Raw genomic sequence first — 27,083 nt, 5'->3', positions numbered from 1 at the left:
TTGAATAGCCTCTGAATGATTAGGCTTACTAGTACTAGCAAGACTGACCCAGTCCCAAGAACCTCTAAACATAGAACCATATGGCTACATTGTAAATCTTTATTTTCTATTTGCTATATGTGATTAAAATCTAGTGACATGTCATCTCGCTCAAGATAATAAAACACAATACAAGTTGAATTTCAGTTCACTTAGCTAATAATTTAAATCAACTGGTAATTGTGTATGAGCATGTTTTTTTTTTCCTATTTTGTATCCAGAAACATGGTAAAATGTACTACAAGCCTACTTAAAGCAGTATTTTATATTACAGATTTATGAAGCAAAGTAAAATAAATAGCACAATACATGCCAGTTGTTTGAAGTTAATGTAAGTTCTACAGGCAGTGACAAGCAACCAAACAACCCTTGTGATACTGCTTTGTAAAACAAGACTGTAATGGTATTTCAACACATTCAAAGCTAAGATGAAAACTGAAAAGCAGATGAATTATTTAAAAGAAAACAGACAGCATGAAAGTATGCAAGGCCTATGTTATAGGCCTATGTCTTTAACTCCTCCTTTCTGATTTGTAGCCCCGTTGCTGAAGTCTGAATGATTGGGTGTCTGATTGCAGACCACGCTCCAGAGATGTCCATCATCATGCAGATGTCACCTTCCTGAACACTGGGAGTCCAGAGTGTTCTCAATTCTATTTCTGCTCACCACGCACGTAGTCACAACATGAACACGTTGTGGCAACACTCATGCTGCAGAGTTTGAATGTTTCAGCAGTAGCAACAATTAGCAGGGTGTGTTGCATCTGTAGTACGTGTGTGTTTCTGTTTGTACATACAGTATAAATAGTCCATAGTCATCTAATTCATGAATGTAATTTTTTTTTTGGTCATGAAATGCACATTCTCTCTGGTGTTATGACTACTATATTTCTGTGGTTTTAAAGCATGTGGAGGATCAGATAGCTTCTACTTATGAACTGACTGCATTGTGCCAACTGAAAACAGCAGTGGAAAGATTTTAGCGATTGTGATATGGCCTGCGTCCACAGGAACTGGCCAAACTCGTTCTGTTCCGGATGTTGTGTACTCTCTCACACATTCAAGAACTTGTTTGCAGTAGAGAGATTTACATTTATGGGTCATATCATGAAACTATAAAAAAAACTATTATCCAAGTAGATTTGAGGAATGCTTGATTACATTAAATGTGAATAATTCACACTGTAAAATACTGTAAAAAGAGGTGAAAATGAGTGGAAAGGTGTTTAGATACATGAACAATTATCCCATTCATATGTCTTTGCATGGCACTGTTAACTGATGCCTTCTGCTGGATCTGATGTGCTATTGCAGCTTTCAGAGGTCCAATCCATGTATCCAGTACTGAAGTTCTCCAGGAGCCTTTTCAGTTCATTGAAATCTGGTCTTTCGTGAGCTGAGTCTTTCCAACACATCAGCATTATGTCATAGATGTACGACGGGCACTTAGGGGGCGAAGGCATTCTGTACCCCGAGGTGATTATATTGTACACCTCTTGATTTGAGAAAGCTGTAAGAATATACACAAAAAAGATGTACTTTAACCTTTCTCAGATCTGCATGAAAAAGAAGATACATAAGTGGTGTACATACCTGGATACGGGACTCCGCCATAAGTGAACATTTCATATAGGAGGACCCCAAATGACCAAACATCAGATTTGTTGGAGAACCTTCCATGGCTGATGGCTTCAGGAGCACACCACTTATATGGAATTGTTTTATCTTCGGATGAATAAAATGGGTCCTGTGAAACATTGTATCTTAAGCCAATTTTAATTTAGTGAATATTTAACCCACTTCTTTGATTAACTTGAAGGTAATCCTCACCTTGACGAAGCGAGCTAGACCAAAGTCGGCCACTTTACAGATGTAGTTGGGTCCCACTAGAACATTCCGGGCTGCCAGGTCTCTGTGAATGCTGTTCTGGTCCTCAAGGTACGCCATCCCATCAGCCACCTGACTCGCCATTTCCATCAGTTCCTGCAGTTCCAGGTTCTGCCCCTCCTTACCTGTGAAGGGAAAACTGAAGGAATCATGTATGTCTGCTCTAAGACTTTGGTTTTTGTACAAAAAAAAGGAGATTCATGTTAAGGAGAGGTATTATTGAATATGTGAGTTACAGTCATTTACGAAAAAAGCGATTCTAAGCAAAAAAACCCCCTAAAAACTAAAAAACTTGAATTTGGACTGTTTAGTCTTGTATGTTATTTTATTAAGGATATCATTATTAACGATCATTAAATTCCAATAATAAATCTTGAGTGACATTATATGCGGAGCGCAAGTAACCGATCATCTTTTCCTCTGTACAAAAAAGAAAAACATGAACGAACATCAGAGAGGAAATGTTGAAATATACAGTAAAACGTACAAAAAATCTGTCATGCAGTCGCTCAATTAATTTGTTTTTTAATTACTGAAATATATCTTTAAAACAGCTTGTAAAAGATGTCACATAAAGCTACATTGACCACAGGAAAGTCATTCATATCCTTCGCTCATTATGATACATAGCTAGAAAAAATAACTTTGTAGAAGAGCATATCGCTAACATTTTAAATATCTTCTGTTAAATATGCGCACTAATATATTTTAAAAGCATTAATTTTTTTACCTAACATTGATTTCTCAATAAGATTTTTTTTAAATGTATGTTTGAATAAATCTCATAATTCTGAAAATTGTTTGGCATCTTTAGAGGCCCTTATCTCGAAAACAAGTTTTTGTGATGTATGATATTTAAATGATTATATATCAACAACTGTTTGGTGTAGAAACAATGAGATCATTAGAAAACAAAGACTTACGGGCTGTTCACACCAAGGATGATTTTAATTATATGCGAATAGGGAAGTCCACCTAACAGCTATAACAATAACAACTATAAAACTATATATTTGGAAGCACTTCCAAAATGTTTTTTTTTTTCAGCTAATGAATATGAAAAAAAAAAAAAAAACATTAAGAGTCAATCAGAATCAATAAACTTTACAGAGCAGGTCACAGAACTGCAGTGCGCCCTTACAATAAACAGAGCATTATCATGCGTTGGTGTGGACAATAATATAGTTATAATTATGGTTATGGTTATTGTTTTTCGTGTGACCAGATCATTAGATTTTATGTTCTCATTCAGTGCATACAACTGTTTGTGGTCAAAACAGCTCAAAATGATGCACTAGGTCACATAATTACCCTTAATGTCAGATTACAGTAAACATGCTGATGTCGAAAAAACATTTATATTTACTGTGTTGATGTCAGATAATAAAGAGGTTGTAACCTCGGAGGAAATTGAGCAGGTTGCCTTTTTCCATAAGCTCAGTGATGATGTAGAAGGGGGTGGAGCTTGTGCAGACAGCAAAGAGTGTGATAAGATTTCTGTGTCTCAGCTTTTTCAGTATTTGAGTCTCCATCAGGAACTCCCTGTGATTGAGAGACTCTAGAGGAAGAGTAGGAAACAGTAGAGCACTTATCATATAAGCATCAGTACAACAATGTGCTGGAGCAATAGAGTATGTATTAATACATCTGTCAAAATACAAAAATGTACTCGTTCAGGGGAATTTTTCACTAATAGGCTGACAGACGAAGCCTTAACAGGGGGTTAGATATATTCTTCAAGAGTTGTCAGTGTGCTTCGTGCTCTATTGGATTTGGGTTATGAGGGCAGTAGACTGCGTTTTCATTCTTCCAGCTCTCACAGTCACAGAACAAGAAACACAACATTTCTAACATTCACACAGTATCAGGAACAGAAAACAAGGAGGCAAAGAGGAAGTAGCCCATTCTATTTAAAATATCCATCAGACTCATTCCTTCAGTTAGCCTTCAGATGTTTCTTTCCTATTTACATGCACCAACCGTACCGTTGTTTTTGAGGATCTTGATGGCCACATTGACCATGCCTTTCCATTTTCCATGGTAAACATCAGCAAAGTATCCTTTACCGAGCTCCTCTTCCAGAGTGAATTCCTCCTTAGGTAACTCCCAGTCATCTACTGTTTGATGCGAAAGATCCTGTGGTTTTGGTTCTGGCTGTTAGTATAAGAAGAAACAGAGAGAAAATCTGTAGGGGAAGTATGCAGTAATACAGATATATGCATTTTGTTACATATACATATTGTACATTCAGTTGTGGTATTAATTCAGTTTGCTGATATACGGGAATCTCTCTCTCTCTATACAGTGCCCTCCAAAAATATTGGAACAGTAAAGACAAAATTGCTCTGTTGGCTGTGGAGTCAAGACATTTACAAATATGATTAAAAGATGAATATGAGACAAAACTACAGAATGTCACATTTTATTATTAGCCGTTTCAACACATATATGTTTTACCAAATAAAAAGAACAGCACCTTTAGAGTTCATCCCACTCATTGATGTGAGCATAAGTATTGGGACAGTTGAACATAAGGCAGATATAAAAGATTAAAACCTATTATTTAGTTGCAGATCCCTTGCGCACAATCACAGCAGTGAGTCTGTGACCCATAGACATCACCAGACTCTTGGTCTCATCCTTTGAAATGCTTTTCCCAGCCTTTAATGCAGCCAATTCCAATTGTTGCTTGTTTTGGGGAGTTTCTGCCTGTACTCTCCTCTCCAGCTGGTCAAATTCATGTTCAATTGGATTTAAATCTGGAGATTGACTTGGGCAATCTAAGACTTTCCATTTCTTTGCCCTTATAAATTCCTTGACTGATCTGGCAGGGTGTTTTGGGTCATTGTCCTGATGCAATATGAAGCACTTCCCAATGAATCTGGTGGCATTTTCTTGAATATTGGTAGGCAAGATGGTTTTGTACCCTTCCAAATTCATTCTGCTACTGTCATCATACATTAAGTCATCAGTAAAGTTGAGAGGGCCGGTTCCAGAGACAGCCATGCATGCCCATGCCATGACACCACCTTCACCATGCTTTACAGATGAGGCTGTATGCTTGGGATCATTGCAGTTCCCTTTTTTTCTCCACATTTTTGCTTTCCCATCACTTAGATAAAGGTTCATCTTTGTCTCATCGGTCCATAAACACAGTTCCAAAACTCTTCTGGCTCACCTTTGCTGGTGATTTTACAGACATGTCTTTTAGGGTTCATTTTCATAGCTTTTATCATTGTTTTCTCAGCTGATCAGGTTGTTGTTAGTTGCCGGTGTCGCTGGTGGTGTCCAAACTCTTGATTTCTCCATGCCCTTTGTTTTTGCTAGAGCTCTAACTGACTTCCTCTTTTCTTTTAGCATCCAAATTGCTTGATTTTCTCTCAAAGTCAGCTCACTCGTCTTCATCCTGGTTTGTGTGTGTCATCATCGAATGCAAGATTCAGAATACAGAAGTAATGGATATAACTGATACGACACATTCCCTGCTTTTAATATCTGAAGAATTAATGCAACAGGACACAGCTGATCACTTAAAAAGACCTGTGAGGCAACTGTTCCAATACTTATGCTCACATCAGATAGAGGGATGAAACTCTAAAAGTGCTGAACTTCTTAGCTGGTAAAACATCTATGTGTTCAATCACCCAATAATAAAATGTGACATTCTATAGTTTTGTCTCATATTCATCTTTTAATCATATTTGTAAATGTCTTGACTCCACAGCCAACAGAGAATTTTGTCTTTACTGTTCCAATACTTTTGGAGGGCACTGTATATAATATATAGGCAGAATATGTAGGGGTTGGACAAAATAATTTGACCATGTAGGCCTTAAAACAGCCTCTAACCTTCTTAGAATAGATTCATACAACATTTGAATAGTCTTCAGTTGTGTGAATCTATAAAAACATCTGCCAGTTGATAAGACAATCTCAGTTTTTTTTCCACTGTAGTCTACACAAATTAGATTAACCCCCATAATAATAGGTGTTCACATTACTCTGTCCAACCGCTGTATGTGTGAAATATCAGACCTGCGAGGAAATTCAACATTACTAGTTATTTCATCTTAAATTAACTGACAAAAGCTCTTCTATGTCAAAAGACAATTTGCATCAGATTAGATGCCGTCTTTCTTCTGACTGTCTTTTTATAGTTCACCCAAAACCGATTTTACACACCCTCATGTCAAATCAAATCTGGAAACAAAAGCTTTTAAGCTTCAAAATGGATGCAAAGGCATCATAGTGTGAAAGAATCATTCAAACTTGTTTTGTGAATCAGATGATTCATTGATTAGCAACCTTTAAGTACAGATCAGTGTTCTCTGCGTATGCGTGTGAGTGTCTGTCATTGCAGCTAGATGCAGAGACTGGCCCAGGAGGAAACCATCATTTGCCGTCACCCTGATGTCCAGGCTACCAGATATACGTCTCTGGATAGACCTATTGTGTCTGACTTCTGATCACTTGCCACCAAAATAATCACTAGAAGATATGATTTGAGTTAAGTCCATGTGTGGAGATTTTCTAAGTTTATCTATGTTTCAACCAATCAGAATCCTCCGGACCTATGCCTTGACGTAATTAGTAATCTCTGTTAGAGTATAATTGCTGGTGTTTTGAGCATATAGGCAGAGCGGCCTACGAACTCCATCGAGAGTGTTGACCTGACTTCTGCTGATGAAACTGCAAACTATTTTCTTCAGTAAACTTTTCTTCAATTGATTGCATCTCTGACTCTGACTCCCCCTACAACAGCATCAATCCTACTATTACTTTCGTTCAAGAGTGGCCAGTATTTTCTTCAAAAACTCATCTTTTGTATTTCACAGAAGAAAGAAAATGATGTTTGAAAAGACATGATGTATGTAAACAATGTCAAATTTTACTTTAATGATTTTTCTTTCACTCACCCGTGCACATGGCTGTGTGAGACAGATACCACAGGCCATGAAGTTCCTCTTGTAGTGTTCCACCAGATTCTCCAGGCTCTGAAACATCTGACTCTGATCCAAATAGAAACTTGCATTCTGATTCTGATGGACCTTAATGTGTTTCACTTCCCTGTCACTGATTAACACTGACGGAATGACACACAAAGAGAAAGGTTACAGATAGTAGAGGCGCACTGTTAACAGATTATCTGATTAACTACATGTAGCATGAATTAACCCAGTGTTTCCCAACCCTATTCCTCGAGGCACATAAACACTAAAAATGTTTGAACTTTTCCCAATGAAACACACTTTAATCATCTCATCACGTGAAACTCCAAAACCTGAAATAGACAGGTCAGATAAGGGAAACATTCAAAATATGTACTGTTGGTGTGCCTACAGGAACAGGGTTGGAAAACAGTGAATTAACCGAACAGGAGAGAAGAACACCTTTAGACTATATAAGCAAGTCTAATTATGACCTGATTGACTACATTTCCAGTGTAACTAAACGCAAATGCCTCAGAGATCTACTACATTATAACAATGATGTTGGGTATGTCGTGTTACTTGTATAGACTAATAGTATAGGCGGAACTGGATGTAAAATGCAGTTTGAGTTTAAAACCAAGTTCAATAGACACAATAATTACATACCTGATAATACACACCCTATGTGATCTCTTTCACTGTGTCGCAACAAGAAAGCACCAACTCCATTCCCTGGAGCCAAGAGCAAATTCTGGGTCTCAAAGCGGCTCAGCGTCCCAAAATACCAGCTAAAGAAGAGCACTGTTGTTCAGATGTTGCACACACGTCTCAAACCACATTCATGTGCAGCAGAGTTAGGGCAGGAATTAATTTGTCTATTTGCACTCCGTAGGTAGCCTACTCAGAACTGACATTGTTTTTAGTCATAAAGGTGTTCATAATTTGGTTATTAGGTAAGTACAGAGAAAAAAAAATATATTTTTACATTTAATTATATCAGATGTTATTTTTAAAGCCAACCCAGAGTGTCTGTGGATTGTTTTTGCTGACAGAGCAAGTGGATTATTAAAAAAAAAAGGTAGCCTACTTACGGTTGCTCTTTCACCGTCTTCCTTCTCGCTAGGTAGTTTTGAGGAACGACACCCTTGGCTGTCACCCCACCGTTTGCGTCCAGTTTAACGGCGATCCACCAGTCACCCTGACGCTCGCAGATTCGGAACTGCTCTCCCTCCTGGAAGGACAGTTCCTCGTCCGCGCGAGCCTGGAAGGGCCACAATGCCGAGTAGATTTCACCGGCGGGCTCAGAAGAGGGCGGATTCGGGGCATTTTGTGTCTTAAGTTGGCTGGTATTCGCTGGTTTTTCAACTTCGGTCTTAGACGGCCTGAACAGTCTCTCACAAAACGCTCCCAAACTGGGGCACGAACGGCGCCCGTCCTTGGACATTTAATTTGAATGTGAATCGATGACTATAACAGGTTCCGGACTGATGGGATGTGGAAGCTGAGTCCTCCACCGGCAAATGACTAAACTCAAGTGAAAGAGCTGGGAGGAGCACACACAAAGGTTGTGCCTCAACCGCCGTCAACCTGGACAGCATTTCTGACAGCGCCTGTACAAGAATGCTGTTCAGGTATGTTAATCAGATTTGAGACACGACCACAGTTTAAACAGGTACGATACTCTTCAGATCCAGAGCAGTATGTACTATGCATTCCTGGGATTCGGTAATATTTCAGACCCCCCAGAGTTTCTAAAGTGGTGGTTTAACAAAATTAATTGTTAGAAGCTTTTCACAAAACTTTGGGATGGCCATTATAATGAATAAAAATAATTATGCATTTTAATATTTTTTAGCATAAAATGGCTTATATTTATCTTAAACCAAGCATTTTGTCATGTCCCTGAGGCGCATCTCTGAGTTTGTACTTAGAAAATTATTACCAAAATGTGCATAGTGTCTGTGATTTTTTTTGGCAACAATGTAAGCACTTATTTGTGTTCCTTTCTTGTAAAAAATATTTTTCTAAAAAAAATGCAAAAATATTTGATAAAAAACAGACTTTAAAATTATGTCCCTCAATCTGAACTCAACCCTGTCACATTAACAATTCTACACCCATAATAATTTAGTCTCCACTCACATGTGACATCATTTACCAGAAATGACATCATCCAGGTCTCTTTAATAGTGGTGCAGAAAATGGTTAGCAGTACCATCATTTTTAGAAGTTGAATCACATGTAGTTGAAAAACATGCATGTTCCAAGTTGAAATGTTACCGAATCCCAGGAATGACCCATATATGACAGAAACAAATCATTTTCTACATTAATCAAAAAGTGAGCGAGATTAGACAGATATTTGTAGATTTTACTTTATATAATATGTAGAATGAGTTTAGGTAAATTGGGATATTGTTCTAGTTTGCCTTTGAGATGACATTATCTTTGCCATAATGGAATGCATTTTGTACACTTGCACGCAGTATAGTATGAGGCCTCTTTTCATTGCATAATAATAAAGGCTGCAGTTTTTAACACTTTGTGGGAAGAAAAAGATACGCGAGCCACCATGTGGGGTTTCACAGATTTGAGACGCTGCCAGAACCCTCTGGAGAATTTCTAGGCTCTTTTCAAAACCGCGAAAGTTCCTGCAAAGAACTCTAAAGACTGTCCACAGTTCTTCCAGTAATGCCATCATAAGGAAAAACTAAACAGTCTAGAGTTTCTCCAATGGTAACACCACTGTGGTGATGAGCTGAGGAACTCCAAATAGTGCTTCAATTTTTACATTACATACTGCTCAGGGAAAAAAAACAGACTAAGCCACAAAAACACCTGCTCTTCAAGCTGCTGACATAGGACAAGAAATTAGTGATCATGGCCACTGAAAGAAAGGCAGACTGCAATGTGACTTCAGTTCACAGATTTTATTCAGACAGCTCTGGAGGAAAGAGCAACTCGGGTTGCAGGTGCTTTCTCTGACCACAGCGATGACACCACACCGAAAACTTTAAAATGTCTTAGAATGAGTCTCTCGACAAAGTGATATGTAAAAGGCAGGAAATTCACCCACCTGTGCTTTTTCATTTTTTTTCTTCTTTTCTTTGTTTTTACATTAAACAAACAGAAATTAATTTCACCTGCCATATTCTCCATCTTTTAGGCGCTTCACATATATTTATATATATATTTATGTTTATCAACACTTTTCTAAAGAATTCAAATATTCAGCCACATGTACTGGATTCACTTTAAAATCACAATAAATATATATATATAAAAAAACAAAAACAAAACACATACATAGCAAATCCAATATAATTGGGTTGATATTGGAGAGAGGGAGGACTCGTCAGCACAGACGTACAGACCTGGTTAAAAAAAAGTAACACAGATCCAAAGGGTTCCTGAGGTTTGAGTGTGTCCCGTACATAAGAACAGTGTAAGGGGAATGGCTTTCTGACTCACTGAGAGGCTTCTGACTGAGGTCAAAGAGCACAGGTCAGTTGGTTTATGAGTTGGGTGGATCCCAAACACGATGCCCCTATCTATATTCCCAATAATATAAAAAAATGACATGACATCAAGAGTTTTGTCCGTTGCTTTTTCTCTAGAACAAGCATACATAACTAAGGGACTACTGTAAGGGGGCAATTTACTCCCACATTTGTGGAGAAGAAAATTAGTGGTGCCCTTTGAGCTGATGATAAGTCCCTCCTCTCTCTTGTCCTCCTCGGCATCTACCATCAGTAGTGTCAACCACGTCTAAAGGCCCTTACACAGACAACGTTTTGCACTGGATGTGAAACTGAAGTTTGACAAAGGAAAAAACAAAAGCATAGCTAATAACTCACAATTCACACAATGTTCTTAATTGTCTTAAAAAAACATTTGCATGGATTCAAGCAACAACTTGAGAAAATAAATATACAGAGATTGATGCACAAAAGTGTGCAAAGGCCTTTACTGTGGTTTAAGTTCAGCATGTCCATGTTCTCCTCCATTCAGATTTGATTTAAAGTAAAAAGCACATTGTGGGGTCACGACAGGACAATAGGTGGGGCTTTACTAGGACAAACAAAACCAACAACAAGAGAAATTAAAGCAACAACAAAAAAGTTTTAAAATTCTGTACATGTAAACATCACACACTTCCACTGAGTCAAAAAACCAGAAAGAAATCATACAAAGCTTCACATTGGTATATAAAGAGAAACTGAGCTTTAGCCTACAGTTTCTAGTAAGTACAGGAGTAAAAACAAATAAAATACCATAATCATAATCATATTACAAAGCACCACAAAATTAAAATATATCACAGGCAATGGTTGGTAACACATTTGATTGCAGAGTTTAGCTGCTCGGTTTAAAAAAATAAAAAGTTGAAAGAATTTCTTGCCTTTTCCTTTTTCTTTTCATGTGTCGTGTGTTCACCAACCTCAGATGTCCAGACAGCTTCCTAAAAATCGTACACTTCCAATGTCATTTAGAAACAAAAAGATACAAAACAAGGAAGAAAATAGTCAGAGCAAACAAAGATCAATGGCCTGGTACAACTTTTCAACTCTCAATACATCAACATAGTTATGGTGTAGGTAAATTCAAATGCTTGCTTTCTTGCAATCACCATAAAATTAGAATAAGCCCAGATACATTTTTCTTTTCTCAACTTAAAGCCCAAAGCTTGACGGATTCACATTCTCCTGCATGGTGTAAGGGAACAAATAATTACAATGCAGAGCAAATAAAGACAGAACATTATGGCTTGAGAATGATCAGCTGCATTTCATAATTTAGGATCATTTAGGTGGTTTTAAGGCTCCATTCCATAAACATTTTTCCTTTGCGGATTGTAAAGTGCTACTATGTTAACCAATTTAATCATTTATAAAGTGTGACATCTGAATATAAATTAACTAATGATCCTGCACATATCATTTCATCTGTTCATCAATGAATCTATGTCTGAGTAACAAGTAAGAGGTAATAAGCAGGCTTTGAGCCATGTATCAAAACTAAGCTGTCAAAGACAAGTTTTTTCTCTTTAGAAGTTGCGTCATTTGGATGTCGTATTCAGTCATTTGGAGACCAATCTGAGATGCATGTTTTACATTTGGAATGTTGAGACTCGCAACATTGATTCCCTTCAGACTGTCAGTGTCCTACAACCGGAGTTTTAAAAAAAAGTAAACAAAAAATATAATTTACTACATAAAGTAAAACAAAACAACAAATAAAGCACAACTGGAATGGCAAGACAGAAATAAATATATTCAGATAATAAAAAAAGAATGTTTGCAGCTAAACAGAGGAAAATGCTCTGTTCCACATAATCATGTTGCAGAGTGAGGACACGGTTCAAGCTATGGCTACAAGACTTGAAGGCCCTGTATTGTCACCACTCCACTAAAGGCTAGAGAGTCAGAGTGAGATCTTACACAACGCTATGCCGTTTTCCGAGGGATCAAGTCACAATTGTTCAGGATTGTCTTTTGCTTTTTTTTTAAATACAGTTTTTTTTAACAATGGCATTTGTGAACATGAGAAAATGCAGGCAGGAGGAAGAGCGAGGCTGGTGTTTGAGGGGCAATGCATCGTCAATGTTCTACACTCAGTTCCTGTGGATGATGCTACCTTAGTCCACCAATCAATGCCTCTCAAGCTCTTGGGTGTTGCTGACTGAAAGGAAAGGATGTCACCGTTGTTTCTCTTCTGCTAAACTCAGTATGCATATACAGTATGCGTGCCAATAGGATGTTAAGTCCCTCTTTTTTGATTGGTCCCCGTGAAGATGAAAGTGTCTCAGTCATGAGGTTAGAAAAAAAGAGCAGCATTCACAACTTAACAGAATGTGTTTGCGATGCAATGCAGCATGGGAAATTCTTTTTTTTTTTTTTTTTTTAACAAGTCCATCTATGGCCAACCTGTCTTGGAGGTCGATGTCGCTCGTGTTTCTGTGAGACATTTTCCTACAGGGCATGGATGTGCTGAGGATGGAGGTTTGCCAAGGCAATTGAGCATGTAGGAAAGGGTTCAAAGCGTTCCGCTCAGCACAGCTTCATTTGCATAATGTCCAACATTCCCAGCTAATAGGATTTCAGCATCTTCTTTTTTGCACTCACTAATCACGGTTTCTTTTCATAGACTTTTAAGTGTGCATGTGTAAGCTAGGATGAAATTTCTTATATTTGAATGAGGAATATATATATATATATATATATATATACATACACAATATATATATATATATATATATACATACAGTATATATATATATATATATATATATATATATATATATATATATATATGTACAAAAGACATCTGGTAATGTGTTTATGATTGAAAATGATAGATTTTCAGACACTGACACACTATAATGATTATCATCTACATTGCACCTTCTCCCCAAACCTCATTAGCATTGAACAGAAGAAGAGAGGTCTTACAAAAGCATTTATCTCTTAGATCTGTTCTATATCTAAAATGGCTAAATCAGGCGCAAAGCTGCTGCATGGATATGTCTATGGTAAGAGAACAAGTTAAACATCTGAGGAACTTTTCAAATTCTATAAAACAAGATGCCGTTGACATATAGGAATCTAATCTGACAGTAATATTTTGTGCCATAGCGTAAACATTAGGCAGGAGAGGACATCATTTTGTGTATGTTTTGGGCATCACTCCTAAATTTACAGCTTTTTTTTGTGTGTGTCTCAAAAGTCTGGACTCTCTGTGGTGGACTGATAGCTCTCACTGTGTGATTGTGCTCTGTGCAAGACACTTGCAATGCTGCTGTGAGTACAGACACCTTTTGCTTTGTGTTCTGATCATCTCATCGTAAAACAATGTTTAAGTCATCTCAGCCCTCCGAGAAGGATTAAGCCTCGCTGGACTCTAACGTAAGGAAATTTAATAAAGACACTATCATGGACATAAAGCTGTCATGAGCAATGTGTGATAGGTAGGTTTATAGAAAGAGCATAGGCAGAGTTTGGGGGGTGTCAGGGGGCTTTTGTAAAGCTTTGAAATAGTTGTCTTCATAAATACATTAATAAATTATATTAAAATGTATAAAAATTATATTAATATATATATGATCTTTTTTATTAATTACATTGTTGTGGGCAAACTGAGCTTTTTTTTGTTCTGTGTCAATAACCTTTGTTTGCTTTGTGCACAAGAATCAACAAGATACTTCAAGTGCCTTAAACACTGATTCTAGTGACTGCAATTTCTGTTTGAGTACATTTATTCTTTCTATGTGCATTAACAAGTCTGTGTAAAGCACCTTATATATTATCAGCCCAAAAATAATACTTGCCAAGTGCCAAATGCAAGTTAAATTTGGCTGGTAATTTTATTTAGAATGGTAATATAATACATGGTTTTTATTTGAACATTTTACTACAGTGCAATAAAATATTAAAATAAAATGAATGTATTATGTTGCCGTTCCAAATAAAGTTACCAGTTATTCATGGTTACACTGCAAGAAAGACCTCAAGGTTTTTATCTAAGAACCCCATAATTACTTTAAAGTTTTTATGAGAGGTAGCGTTTCATATAAAAATGGACTAATATATGGTGCAGCAAGTGAAACAATGACCTGTGCTTTGGTTTTTACTGAAAATAGGCGATAATAATAATAATATTAAATAATTTACATTTAAAAAAAAAATTGTTAAAAAAATTATGCAAAATGCAGGTTCATGGCTGGTGAACCTGAGATTATTATGACTGGTAAATGTTCTTAATTTTGTACCCTGTATGTATGTGGCTTCAGATCCAGCTTCTTCTTATCCCCCCATTTTACGCCCCCCTAAGTGGTGTCAAACTCTGCCTATGGGCTTTAGGTGTATATGTTTGTAAGTGCACATAGCTACATGTATCTTTCCTGTCATAGTGTGCATTTAGGTGTGTGTTAATGAGAGAGACGGGCAGCACCAGCCTGTGTGCAGTTCTCAGTTCTGCTGCAGTATGAGGTTCTCAAGCTCATCAGCAGAGCGGAGCAGGAAGGCCGCAGACTCACGGTAACCCGCAATCAGTTGCCGAACAGCCGTGACCTCGGGCGGGCTGAGCTGGGCAGATGCCCCTCCGCCCCCTCCACCCTGACCATGACTGTTTGAACTAGAGGAGGAAGTGCTGTTGGATGCCAAAGATTTCATACTGAGATCAGTGGGACCTAAAAAAAAAGAAAAAGACATTTATGTAAAATAATTATCTAGTAGATCTATAGAAAAGACTAGAATAGGGTTACTACAATATGCATTTCACCCACCATTGGTTTGTGATGTGCCATTGTTTTGGAGGCTGTTTCCAATGGTCCCGTATCCACGGAAACTGGAATTAAGTCCACCATTGGTGTAGAGTTGGTCCTGGGAGTAGGCCGAGGCGGCCAGTGTGAAGCCTGAGTGCGCCAGAGCAGCCGGATCTCTGGAGTTAGGCTTGTCTGCTGCAACTGACTCATCCTGTATGGACAAAATGGAAGGATAAAGGGATGCGATAAGGCAAAGAAAGACACGGATATCTCACTAAGTTATCTAAAAACCAATCAACTTTTTCTGGAATGGATTCAGTTTGATTAAAGATCTAGAGATCAATGCACACATGCACTCACATGGGCCTGATAGATGTCAAGGCGCATCCTCTTAGCAGCATTCCGTGTTTCGCTCTCACATGCTGCTGCAAGAATGTTCTCAGCCATGGCGGAGGTGAGGTGAGGGGGTGTGGGCCGTGTCTGACACCATCGAAGAGGGCAGAAAAAAGGCAAATGTCATCACCTTATGAATTTCTTACAATGTTCTAATCTTGTAGGATGGTGTTTTTAAGTCATATTATTATTTAAACTACCAATTACTGTAGTAAAAATCTAGCCTTTTTCTGGAACTGAACTCATTTAAATGGATATTCTATTAAAGAGTTAACAAAAGATCCGTTAAAAGGGGAAAATAACAGTATAGATATACACCCTTCTGGTTGCAAATGCTCATATACATTCAAGTTTGATTTCTGTAGTTTCTAGAAATGCCTGTCTGACTACATTTAATTCCACTGAGATGCAGAAAATAAAATATGGATTGGCTTAACATTGAACTCCTTCTTTAAGAACAGTGATTCTCAATCATGGTTTTCAATCATGACAGTACTACACACTCTCAGAAAAAAGATACAAAACTGTTACTGGGGCAGTACCCTAAGGTACAAAGGCTAATAGGTACATTTTGGACCTTATTTACCCCTAGATCGTAAAAATTTGTAACATAAAGGTGCATGTTAATACTTAAAGCGTACATATTAGTACCTAAAGTGTATGTATTAGTAACTTATGTAAGGGTACTACCTAACTGACATTTTTGTGTCTTTTTTTCTGAGAGTTCACATTTTGGATGTTTCTCCCATCTTGCACACTTAGTTGAGGTTATGGAGCTAATAAGTTGAATTAGGCTTGGTAAATAATAATGTTCAGTGCTGTGGTCCTCAAGTACCAGGGTTAAAAATTGTATCAGCCATTAGAGGGCAGTAGTTTGCCTTTGAATATGTGTAGCACAAAAATGTTTAAGCTTGAATTTCAAGTTAAACGTTTTAGATGTGGTATTGTCATAGCACAGAGAATTATGGCAGATCTGCATGTTTGTTTGTCAGTACATGTGCAAATTCCCATGTTTCCCTACCTCAAAGCCACCCTTCTTCATGCGGCGACAAGATTTGAGGTAGGTTCGGATACGTTTGCGAGCACGTTCTTGGAACTCTGGGAACTGACGGCTGCAGGACTCGATGATGGCCTGGATTTTCTCTTTGGGCTGCTTTGAGATTGGAACCATCCGGTCTAAGTTCTCATCCACAAACAACCGCACAAACATCTGAAAACATAAAGAAATATTAGAGCAGTCCAACAAAGGAAATAGAAAAGTATAGAGCATATAACAAAAAAGGAAAACTGTATATAATTGAATCTGATGTTGTCATTAAGATGTAAGCATGAAGGTGGAAGAGAAATGTAACTGGATAAACTTCTGCTTTAGCATTGAGAGGAAAATAATGATTAGGGTTCAGCAGGTCACTGAAATGCTTCTATTTTTATTAAAACGAGTTTTTTCCTCAGTGTCATTTATATTACTAGCATAACAATTTAAGAGAAAAGTGGAAATTTAAAAGTCAATTTGAATTTCCATATGTGATCATACTTGCTTTCTCAAGCTTCATGAACTACACCAGTCTGTGTAAAACCTGACAATCATATTAATTAGACGAGCATAATTGTATTGCTTTAAATATATATATGTGTGTGTGTGTGTATGATGTATGGTTTGTTAGGATAGGACAATATTTGGCTGAGATGCAACTATTTAAAAATCTGGAATCTGAGGGTGCAAAACAAATCAAAATACTGAGAAAATTGCCTTAATAGTTGTCCAAATGAAGTTCTTAGCAATGCATATTACTAACCAAAAATTACGTTTTGATATATTTACGGTAGGAAATTTGCAAAATATCTTCATGGAACATGAGCTTTACTTAATATCCTAATGATTTTTGGCATAAAAGAAAAATCAATAATTTTTTACCCATACAATGTATTTTTGGCTATTGCTACAAATATACCCCAGCGACTTAAGACTGGTTTTGTTTTCTCTCTCTCTCTCTCTCTCTCTCTCTCTCTCACACACACACACACACACACAATTTTAGTACTTCAACCCAAACATATTTTGGTTAGTTGCCAAGGCAACATTTAAAACTTTTGTTTAGTTTGAGTTATTTTATTTTATTTCTGATTTATTTCAATTAATAAAAATGTTTTAAATAGTTTTAGCTTTAGTCCCAGTCCAGACCACCATGATTTTATAATAGCGCGAAATAAATGAATAATTCTTATTCATTTTAAGTAAATTACATTTCTTTGATTTATATTTTGAAAAAGATTACTCTACTCCACTGTACCTCCAAACATAAGCAAAGTAGGTAACTGAAGCTTAAAAAATCTAATGTCCACCATATGAAATATGAGCAATAAAGTAGTTAAGGGAATCAGTCTCACATTAAAAGCTTTAAGTCGTTCAGGGTCCAGACCCTCAGCGTCATTTATCTTGTCGCTGTCGTCATGGTCATCGTGATCGTCGTCATCATCGTCTATGACCTGTGAGCGGCCCGGGGTCATGTCCTCCCCGCACGTGCTCAGCTCCGTCTTCACAGAGTCATAGCTTCCTGAGCTGTACTGAGGGGACTGTACAACAAACAGTATGTCAAAATCTGAACACCATTTTGCATACTATTACTTTACATTTTAACATATACAAATTCTTAGAATTATTAGGAAAATTTAGTCTCATACCTTGTTACCGTACTCAGTTTTGACAGGGAATTTTCTGTTGGGGTCAGATGCGTAGGATCCGAGCACGAGTCTGTCGCTCAGGTTGACAGGCTGCTGTCCCTCCTGTGAGGAAGAGGACGATGAAGTGGTGCTGAAGTCCAGTGGCGCTGCAGCACCATTACCGTTCACCTCTCCGTATGGAACCACCCCCTCAGATGCAGGAACGCCTCCTGTCGCCATGGAAGCACCACCAGGCGGAGTCAGTGCAGGCAGACCGTTAGCTGTGCTGCCATTCTCTGAAGAGGAGTCATCTGAGAGACAGACACAGAAAGAAATGTTGAACGCGTGTTCATAAAGTCAGACACGTGCGGATGTGGGGTCTAGCTGCATATGTGTCAGTGTGTGTCTAACGGAGAAAGGAGAGTGTGCTGTGTGAAGGTGTTTGTGTGAACATTGGAGTTAACTGTCAAAGCAGTGGAAGGAGGCAGAGGTGAAGAGAGAGATGGCTTGGATGAGGGGGATTAGATGGGTATGGGGTTCTGCTAGGGTGTCTAACTGGACAGGAGGAAGTATTTGGAAAAACAGAGCTTACGGGGGAGAGGCGAGATGAAAAAGAAAGAACCCTTTTTGTCCACTCCTTTAGAGAACAGGTATGACATGCTAAACTCCTGTAGAGTATCTAATGTATATAAAAAAATCTGAGATGTAATGCAATTTTATAGTTGTCACGATTCACACAAGAAGCAAGGGAACGAGGAGACAAGTAGTAGTGCAGAGTAAACAGTCTTTTAATGATACTTTCAACAAGAAATCCAACACAGGAAGACAGATAGACATATAACAGCGGATACTAAACACAGGAAAACACAGGGCTTAAGTAGTGAGGACCAAAAGAGGATAATTACTAAAACAGGTGCAAGGAATCATAATCAAACTAAACAAGGACAGGAAAATTACCAAAATTGGAAAACCAAGAAGAACAACAGGGCAAAACAGGACCAAAATTCTGATAATATCTTGATTCCAGTAAAAACATGTACACTACTGTTCAGTGGTTTGGGGTTGGTAAGATTTTTAATGTTTATGAAACAAGTCATTTATGCTCACCAAGGCTGCATTTATTTATTAAAATAAAAGTAAAACAGAAATACTAATACAATTTAAAATAACTCTTGTTTGCATATCTTTGTGGAAACTGGTACTTTTTTTGTCAGGATTCTTTTGATGAACAGAAGAAAAAATCTTTTGTAACATTATAAAGTCTTTACTGTCACTTTGCATTCTGAATAGAAGTATTCATTTATTAAAAATCTTACTCACCCCAAACTTTTGAACAGTAGAATAAACATTCCTAAACAAGGTTAATTTACTTTAGAAACAATATATATCAAATGATAAGGTTTTAATAAGTTCAGTTTTCTTACACACTGGAAAATTTCAATCATATATGTGATGCTGGACCACAAAATCAGTCAGAAGGGTCAATTCATCTGAAAGCTGAATAAATAAGCCTTCCATTGATGTATGGTTTGTTAGGATAGGACAACATTTGGCCGAGATATAACTATTTGAAAATTTGGAATCTGAGGGTGCAAAAAAAATCAAAATATTGAGAAAATCGTCTTAATAGTTGTCCAAATGAAGTTCTTAGCAATGCATATTACTAATCAAACTTAAGTTTTGATATATTTACAGTAGGAGATATACTAACTATATTCATGGAACATGATCTTTACTTAAAATCCTAATGATTTTTGGCATAAAAGAAAATTCAATAATTCTGACCCATGCAATGTATTGTTGGCAATTGCTACAAATACACCTGTGCGACTTAAGACTGGTTTTGTGCTCCAGGGTCACATATATATATTTTGAAGATACTTGAAGCAAGAAATTAGTTATAATTCAAATTTTAATTAATAAATATACATTTAATTCAACATATATTCTCTAAAAAACATTTTCTGCAATAGTAACATTGTAAGAAGTAGAAACATTCACTTACTTAAAGTAACTATTTCTATGTCCTTTAAAAAATTACTTTCAATAATGTACTCGTTTTAATTTAGTCATATTTTATGCTATTTATTAGCTATCCAATGAGACATGGAGGCCCACTATGTTGACAAAGAGATTGGTCTAAATCAGGGGTGCCGAGCCCTGTTCCTGGCGATCGACTGTCTGGCAAAGTTCAGCTCCAACTCTAATCAAACACATTAGAGTTGGAGCTAAACTTTGCAGGACAGTCGATCGCCAGGAACAGGGTTGGGAACCCCTGGTCTAAATGAACAATACAGTATGTCAGGAACTAATGACATAAACAATGAAAAGGACGAGATGGTCCTGCAGAACACAAGATCCAGGGAACGAGGTTGGATCCAGAGCCAACTCCTCCCACCTTACATATACCTAAACCTACCCGTCTCTAGACCCTGATCCCTAAACCCACCCATCTCCACCCCTAAACCTACCAATCTCCACTCCCTAGACGTGGATCCAGCCCCGCCCCCTGGATCTTTGTTCTGCAGTGTGGGGCTACTGAAAAGGACAGCTCCTCTCTGATGATGGGAGTGTGGATTAAATCATCATCTTCTTGCCCTCTAAACAGCACACTAGTCTGCCGTGAGTCAAGGGAGGGATCCATTAGCGCATGGTTACATTTATATAAAGTACAGGATGGGGGAAAAGCCTCATTATTTTGCAAAACACAGGCAGTGGATCATAAACACATCCCATAACAACCACACCAGGCACTGCAGACATTGAAATTACAAAGCAGATTTGAGTAATCAAGGGCAGTACCGGTAGCCTACAAAAATGTGTCTGTGGGAAAACACGCATGATAACAACAAGAATAAAAGCTATATCTAAACCAGTCTGGATGTGTTTGCTCCACCTAAACAGTATTGTCAAGGGTCAAATACTCTGTTTTTTTTTTTTTTTTCACCTGTTGATATTTCCTATTGAAACAATGATTTTGGAAGGGACATATCACTGGCCCTCATTATAGGCTGCATTTAAGTAGGCGAAGAACAGTATGTGTGGATTCACAGTATGAACTAAGTATCTGATTGGACAACACTCTGTGTAGTAAAGGATAAATTGCCAGTACTTTTAGTCCCTATGTCAAGAAGAGAAACCTACAGATATTAAATGTGTATACCTGTTAAAAGCTTGATTTATTAATATTTATAAATACACTTAAAAAAAAAAAACAAAAAAAAACTTGCTCACCAAGACTACAATTATTATTACAATACAGTAAAACCAGTTGTAAAATATTACTTAAAAAAATACTACTAAAAAATCAGTTTTATGTTTAAATATATTTTAGGAATTTAGTGATAGCAAAGCTGATTTTTCAGCAACCATTACTCCAGTCTTCGGTGTCACATGGTCCTTCAGAAAGCATTCTAATATTCAGATTTGGTACTTAAAAAAAACAATTAACACAATTAAAATGCTTGTTCTACTTAATATTTTTGTGGAAACCATGATATATTTTTTCAGGATAATTTGATGCATAGAAATCAAAACAATGTTTCTACTGTATATTTTAATCAATTTCATTTCTTTCGAAAAAAATAAATAAAAAAATAAATTAATGACCCCAACTACTAACAGATTCAACCTTAAAAAGACTTTGATTGCTGTAACCTAATGTTGATGTAACCTAATGTCAGGTTGACTCAGTCATTTTACATCATATTATAATTTAAATTAAATTATATAATATATATATATATGTCTTAATTTTTAAGGATATTCATTTTTTTTTTTTTAAACATTTTTATAAATGCAATTATTTATAAAGTATTTCTACTTTGATTTTGAGACCACGACAAGGCAAACATGATAAAACCAGACAAGCTTACAATGTCAAGAGGGGTAACCTTTATGATCACAGCTCTGACCGCCATTCCTAAAATACTATCATCCCTCTTTAGGATAATTCCCAGAGGGGCCTCTAAAGCTGTCCGTCAAGGGTAAGGTGCACTGAGCATGTGCACCGCCCTTTAGTCACTTTCTCTCTCCTTATGATGGAGTAAGCGGACACGCATCAGTGTGTGTGGCCGAGCCGTTCCCTGTAGCCCCCTCAGAGCAAGATTACACAGGATTAGCCCACAAAGAAGCAACCCAGGCTGCTTCCTTCCTCTCTACCACCCAATAAGACCCTTGACTGTCCCAGCAGCCATTTTAAAAAACAATTCCACGTCCCCCTCCCCCTGCCCTCATATTCTTATCTCCTGCCCCATTCATACACCACCCCAGACCTCCTGCACTCAGCTGAATTAGAGACAAGACAGAGGGAGCGAGAGCTGGTGAAAAGAAGGAAGTGTGTTCAATTCAAAATAGGGGGCAGGGTCAACAACCCTGAAGCTTTGCAGTTGTTTACCCTCCTCTGCAAATATGGGAGCCTTGGCCAAAGATTACACCAAAAATTCTGCTTTAGAGATTATTATATTATCTATAGATATAGATTAGAATTTGTAGAATTTTGGTTACATAAACAACAACACGGATGATAGAGAAGATATATAGATATTATTCAGATTAAGAATAGAATAGGTTCTTAAATTTGTCATTTAATTTGTACTTTTGTCTATAATGTTTATGCTTTCTAATTTTTTGTATTGATTGTAATATATATTGTGTATAATGTGTTGTCTGTCTGTCTATCTATCTATCTATCTATCTATCTATCTATCTATCTATCTATCTATCTATCTATCTATCTATCTATCTATCTATCTATCTATCTATCTATCTATCTATCCATCTATCCATCCATCTATCCATCTAGCCATCTATCACAGAAGCCCAGACAATTGAGAATGGCATACATTATAGAACTCCACACTGAAGATTTTCACATACAGACCAAAATGAAAAAATAAGGCTGTGTCGGCATGGCTCCGCATACCCCAGACATCCATTTAACCGGCATCTGTCCAGAGCGTAATGGAAGAGAGCGAGAGAGGCTGGAGTGCTGGGAAAAGGGCTATAATGGGCCTGCAGGCACCTCTTGAACATCAGCTTTACAAGACACTTATCAGACTCTCACCAGCACAAAGTCTTCACTGATAAATGCTGACAAACATCCATAAAAGGTGGCTGTTATTTCAATGAAATGTACAGCGATGTAAACACAGTGTGAGTGAGAGAGAGAGAGACATCATACCTTCTTCCTCTTTAATGCTGGGCTGTGGGGGTGTAGGCATCCTCTCTGTGTATGGGGCGGTGGGGCTGGTGGGCTCTGCGGCTGGAGCACGCTCAGTAGAGACCCACGCGGGCTCAGCCATGTCCAAATCCTCACTGCTTACCGAACTCTCATCCTGTATATGTGTGAGAGAGAAAGGGGGGGGGGGGGGGGGGGGGGGGGGTGTGTCAGAGAGCTCAGGATATTCCGTGCACAAAATGAAGCTCACCCACCCCACTATCGCCTAGACATCACTGGAATCTCCCATATCTCCTCCACAGCACCTCAACAAACCCAGAGTCCTCAAAATAACATTCTCTTTCCTGCACTTCCTGTTTGGTTCAACCATGCTGCTATACGTAAGATGCAAATTAAGCAACACCTCACTTTACAAACTGTTTTCTTTTTTACATCAGTCTATTATCATCCTTTCTTGAGGAAACTCCACATTCTGGGATGGGGTAGAAAGTGACAGAAGGCGGAGACTCTTAAATAATGAGTAAATATGAGGGGAGCTATTTTTAACCCTGTTGGAACCAAAACCCAAAAGATGCACACACAGCATGAGAAAAGCAAAAGAGATGTATTGTTTTCTTCAGGAATCACACAATGGTTGGGAATTGCAGAGCAACTTGTAGTACAAACAGTTCACTGCATGCACATTTTTGTCTTTAGAGTTTGGAACTGTGTGAAAATCCACATAATATATGTACAGAGGGGAAAAAAATTATTTGATCCCCTGCTGATTTTGTACGTTTGCCCACTGACAAAGAAATGATCAGTCTATAATTTTATAGGCTTATTTGAACAGTGAGAGACAAAATAACAACAAAAAAATCCAGAAAAACTGTTATAAATTGATTTGCATTTTAATGAGTCAAATAAGTATTTGACCCCTTCGCAAAACATGACTAAGTACTTGGTGGCAAAACCCTTGTTGGCAATCACAGAGGTCAGACGTTTCTTGTAGTTGGCCACCAGGTTTGCACACATCTCAGGAGGGATTTTGTCCCATTCCTCTTTGCAGATCCTCTCCAAGTCATTAAGGTTTCAAGGCTGACGTTTGGGAACTAGAACCTTCAGCTCCCTCCACAGATTCAATGGCTTCAATGCCCTGGCACTGACGGTACATGGCCCCATCCCTTTGATGCAGTGCAGTTGTCCTGTCCCCTTAGCATAAAAACACCCCCAAAGCATAATGTTTCCACCTCCATTTTTGACGGTATGGATGGTGTTCTTGGAGTCATCGGCAGCATTCCTCCTCCTCCAAACACGGCGAGTTGAGTTGATGCCAAAGAGCTCGAATTTGGTCTCATCTGACCACAACACTTTCACCCAGTTCTCCGCTGAATCATTCAGATGTTCATAGGCAAACTTCAGACGGGCCTGTACGTGTGCTTTCTTGAGCAGGGGGACCTTGCAGGCACTGCAGGACTTCAGTCCTTCAGGGCGTAGTGTGTTACCAATTGTTTTCTTGGTGACTATGGTCCCAGCTGCCTTGAGATCATTGACAAGATCCCCCTGTGTAGTTCTGGGCTGATTCCTCACCGTTCTCATGATCATTGAAACTCCACAAGGTGAGATCTTGCATGGAGCCCCAGAAAGAAGGAGATTGACAGTTATTTTGTGTTTCTTCCATTTGCGAATAATCGCACCAACTGTTGTCACCTTCTCAACAAGCTGTTTGGTGATGGTCTTGTAGCCCATTCCAGCCTTGTGTAGGTCTACAATCTTGTCACTGACATCCTTGGACAGCTCTTTGGTCTTGGCCATGGTGTAGAGTTTGGAATCTGATTGATTGATTGATTGCTTCTGTGGACAGGTGTCTTTTATACAGGTAACAAACTGAGATTAGGAGCACTCCCTTTAAGAGAGTGCTCCTAATCTCAGCTCCTTACCTGTATAAAAGACACCTGGGAGCCAGAAATCTTGCTGATTGATAGGGGGTTCAAATACTTATTTCACTCATTAAAATGCAAATTAATTTATAACTTTTTTGAAACGCGTTTTTCTGGATTATTTTGTTGTTATTCTGTCTCTCACTGTTCAAATAAACCTACCATTAAAATGATAGATTGATAATTTCTTGGTCAGTGGGCAAACGTACAAAATCAGCAGGGGATCAAATATTTTTTTTCCCCACTGTATGCTTTCACAGCAGTGTTCATTTTCCGGTGTTAACTAAAACTAAAAACTATTAAAACAATTTTTGTAATTCAAATAAAGCTTAAAAATAAAATTTAAATATTACAGGAAAAACTTAGAATGAAAAGGAACTGAACAGAAATTTGTAGTTCAAGTTGTAGAACTAAAATGACTAAAACTAAAATATTTAAAGCAATATATATATATAACTAAAAAGCAAATAAAATCCTAAAACGTAAAAATACATTTTTTTAACAATACTATACAGAAAGCACAAAATACGTCAAACCATAATAGGCTGTAGTATTTATTAATATAAAATAGCATGTGAAAACTGGATATATGCATAGAAAGAGTATACTGAATTACTGGCTGTTTTTAGAAACTAATTTCATTATAAAGCTGTTACAGCACACCATATTCTGACTATCAAGCTACTTACTTTAAGTTCAAATTGTGAAAGCTAAGGAAAAACAGTCAGTTTTACCAGTATTCAGCTCTTACAGCTTAAGTCCTTACTGGATGTTTTTTTTCTTCTAATAATATTGTTAATGCACTGCTGATATCTTTTTCCAGCATTATTTCTCATCAGTGCGTTCTAATCAAAACTAATTATCATCTAAGACCAAATATTTTTTCAGCATAATTATTATTTTTTTTAAATACGATCTCCATCATCCATACATGCTGACACAGTGTGTATGTCAGAATAAGCGCTGGTCCACGTACGTTTAGCAGGCTGAAGGCATAGCAAATCCCGTCATGACCCTTGCCTTCACCTACGCTATAGGCGTGAACACACCTCTCTACCTCCGCTGTTGTCATGACAATGAAGCTGTGAGACAGTTCACCATGATTTACAGCAGGTTCTAGTGTTTCTGGTAAAGTTAGCACCAACGCTTTCTTCATTGCCTCCCTTCCCCAACTGGTCCAGAAAAACCCATAATACACCCTGTGCCACCCATCTGCTCAGATCAAACCCTCCCAATACCAACGCTAATCTTGTAGCCGCTGCGTTAAAGACTAGCATCCACCCCCACCCGTGTGTGCCACTTCCTCATTTTTTGCACAAACAAAACCCTAATTTCACTATCCAACCATCCCCCTCCGCACTAATACACCCTGAACATGGAATTTAATTCATCTCCTTGTTTCTCTGAAAGACCCTCAAGCACCTGGGCATTAAACTACTCCTTTCTCAGCTTTATTTATTAAAATACTTGAACTTGCCCTTACAATTAAAAGTACATTCCTATTAAGCTCAATTTATTTAACATCACATTAACAAGAATCTTTCTCGCCCCGCACACACATGCAAACAAACAAATCCGGACTCCACACTACAGGATGTGTCCCTGATCCGTGTTTATTGTTTCCATGGCAGCCTGAAGAGTAGAGCAGGCTGGAAGAATGTAATCATCAGTGAGGCTCAAGAGAAGGTGAGAAATGCAGGTGTGTAGATGGAGATGTGTGTGAGAGAGAAGAACAGTCGCGATGATTTCACCTCCAAACTGTCACTGAATTGTTTCTCCATGTAAAACACTCACTGGATCACTTCCCTTTT

The 27,083-nt window shown here is 37.8% G+C and overlaps 2 protein-coding genes across 2 annotated transcripts in view; both read right to left on the bottom strand.

Moving 5' to 3' along the window:
• Nucleotides 1–82: 82 nt before the first annotated feature.
• On the bottom strand, nucleotides 83–8,399 carry LOC306848953 (protein-tyrosine kinase 6-like). The gene is made up of 8 exons (XM_079383747.1): nucleotides 7,949–8,399; nucleotides 7,524–7,645; nucleotides 6,843–7,009; nucleotides 3,912–4,080; nucleotides 3,326–3,484; nucleotides 1,870–2,051; nucleotides 1,633–1,786; nucleotides 83–1,549 (listed from the first exon to the last, which is right to left on the bottom strand). Exons 1-8 carry the CDS (start codon nucleotides 8,299–8,301, stop codon nucleotides 1,314–1,316), a joined length of 1,542 nt encoding a protein of 513 aa, XP_079239873.1. The 5' UTR covers nucleotides 8,302–8,399; the 3' UTR covers nucleotides 83–1,313.
• A 6,425-nt stretch (nucleotides 8,400–14,824) lies between these two features.
• LOC306849639 (nucleolar protein 4-like) overlaps nucleotides 14,825–27,083 on the bottom strand; it is a gene marked incomplete at its 3' end in the record, with an annotated part of 47,883 nt that continues 35,624 nt past the window's right edge. Inside the window, exons 5-11 of the mRNA XM_079384816.1 lie at nucleotides 23,357–23,510; nucleotides 18,196–18,485; nucleotides 17,902–18,087; nucleotides 16,535–16,723; nucleotides 15,481–15,600; nucleotides 15,142–15,331; nucleotides 14,825–15,045 (exon numbers count right to left, since the gene is read on the bottom strand). Of these exons, the coding sequence (XP_079240942.1) occupies nucleotides 14,825–15,045; nucleotides 15,142–15,331; nucleotides 15,481–15,600; nucleotides 16,535–16,723; nucleotides 17,902–18,087; nucleotides 18,196–18,485; nucleotides 23,357–23,510 (1,350 nt within the window). The remainder of the gene's footprint in view (nucleotides 15,046–15,141; nucleotides 15,332–15,480; nucleotides 15,601–16,534; nucleotides 16,724–17,901; nucleotides 18,088–18,195; nucleotides 18,486–23,356; nucleotides 23,511–27,083) is intronic.

This window comes from Barbus barbus (genome assembly GCF_936440315.1).
Source record: "Barbus barbus genome assembly, chromosome: 29".
In the NCBI taxonomy this organism is placed as follows: Eukaryota; Metazoa; Chordata; class Actinopteri; order Cypriniformes; family Cyprinidae; genus Barbus; species Barbus barbus.
Note: the sequence above shows the minus strand (reverse complement) of the source record. Positions and strands in the feature narration are given on the sequence as shown.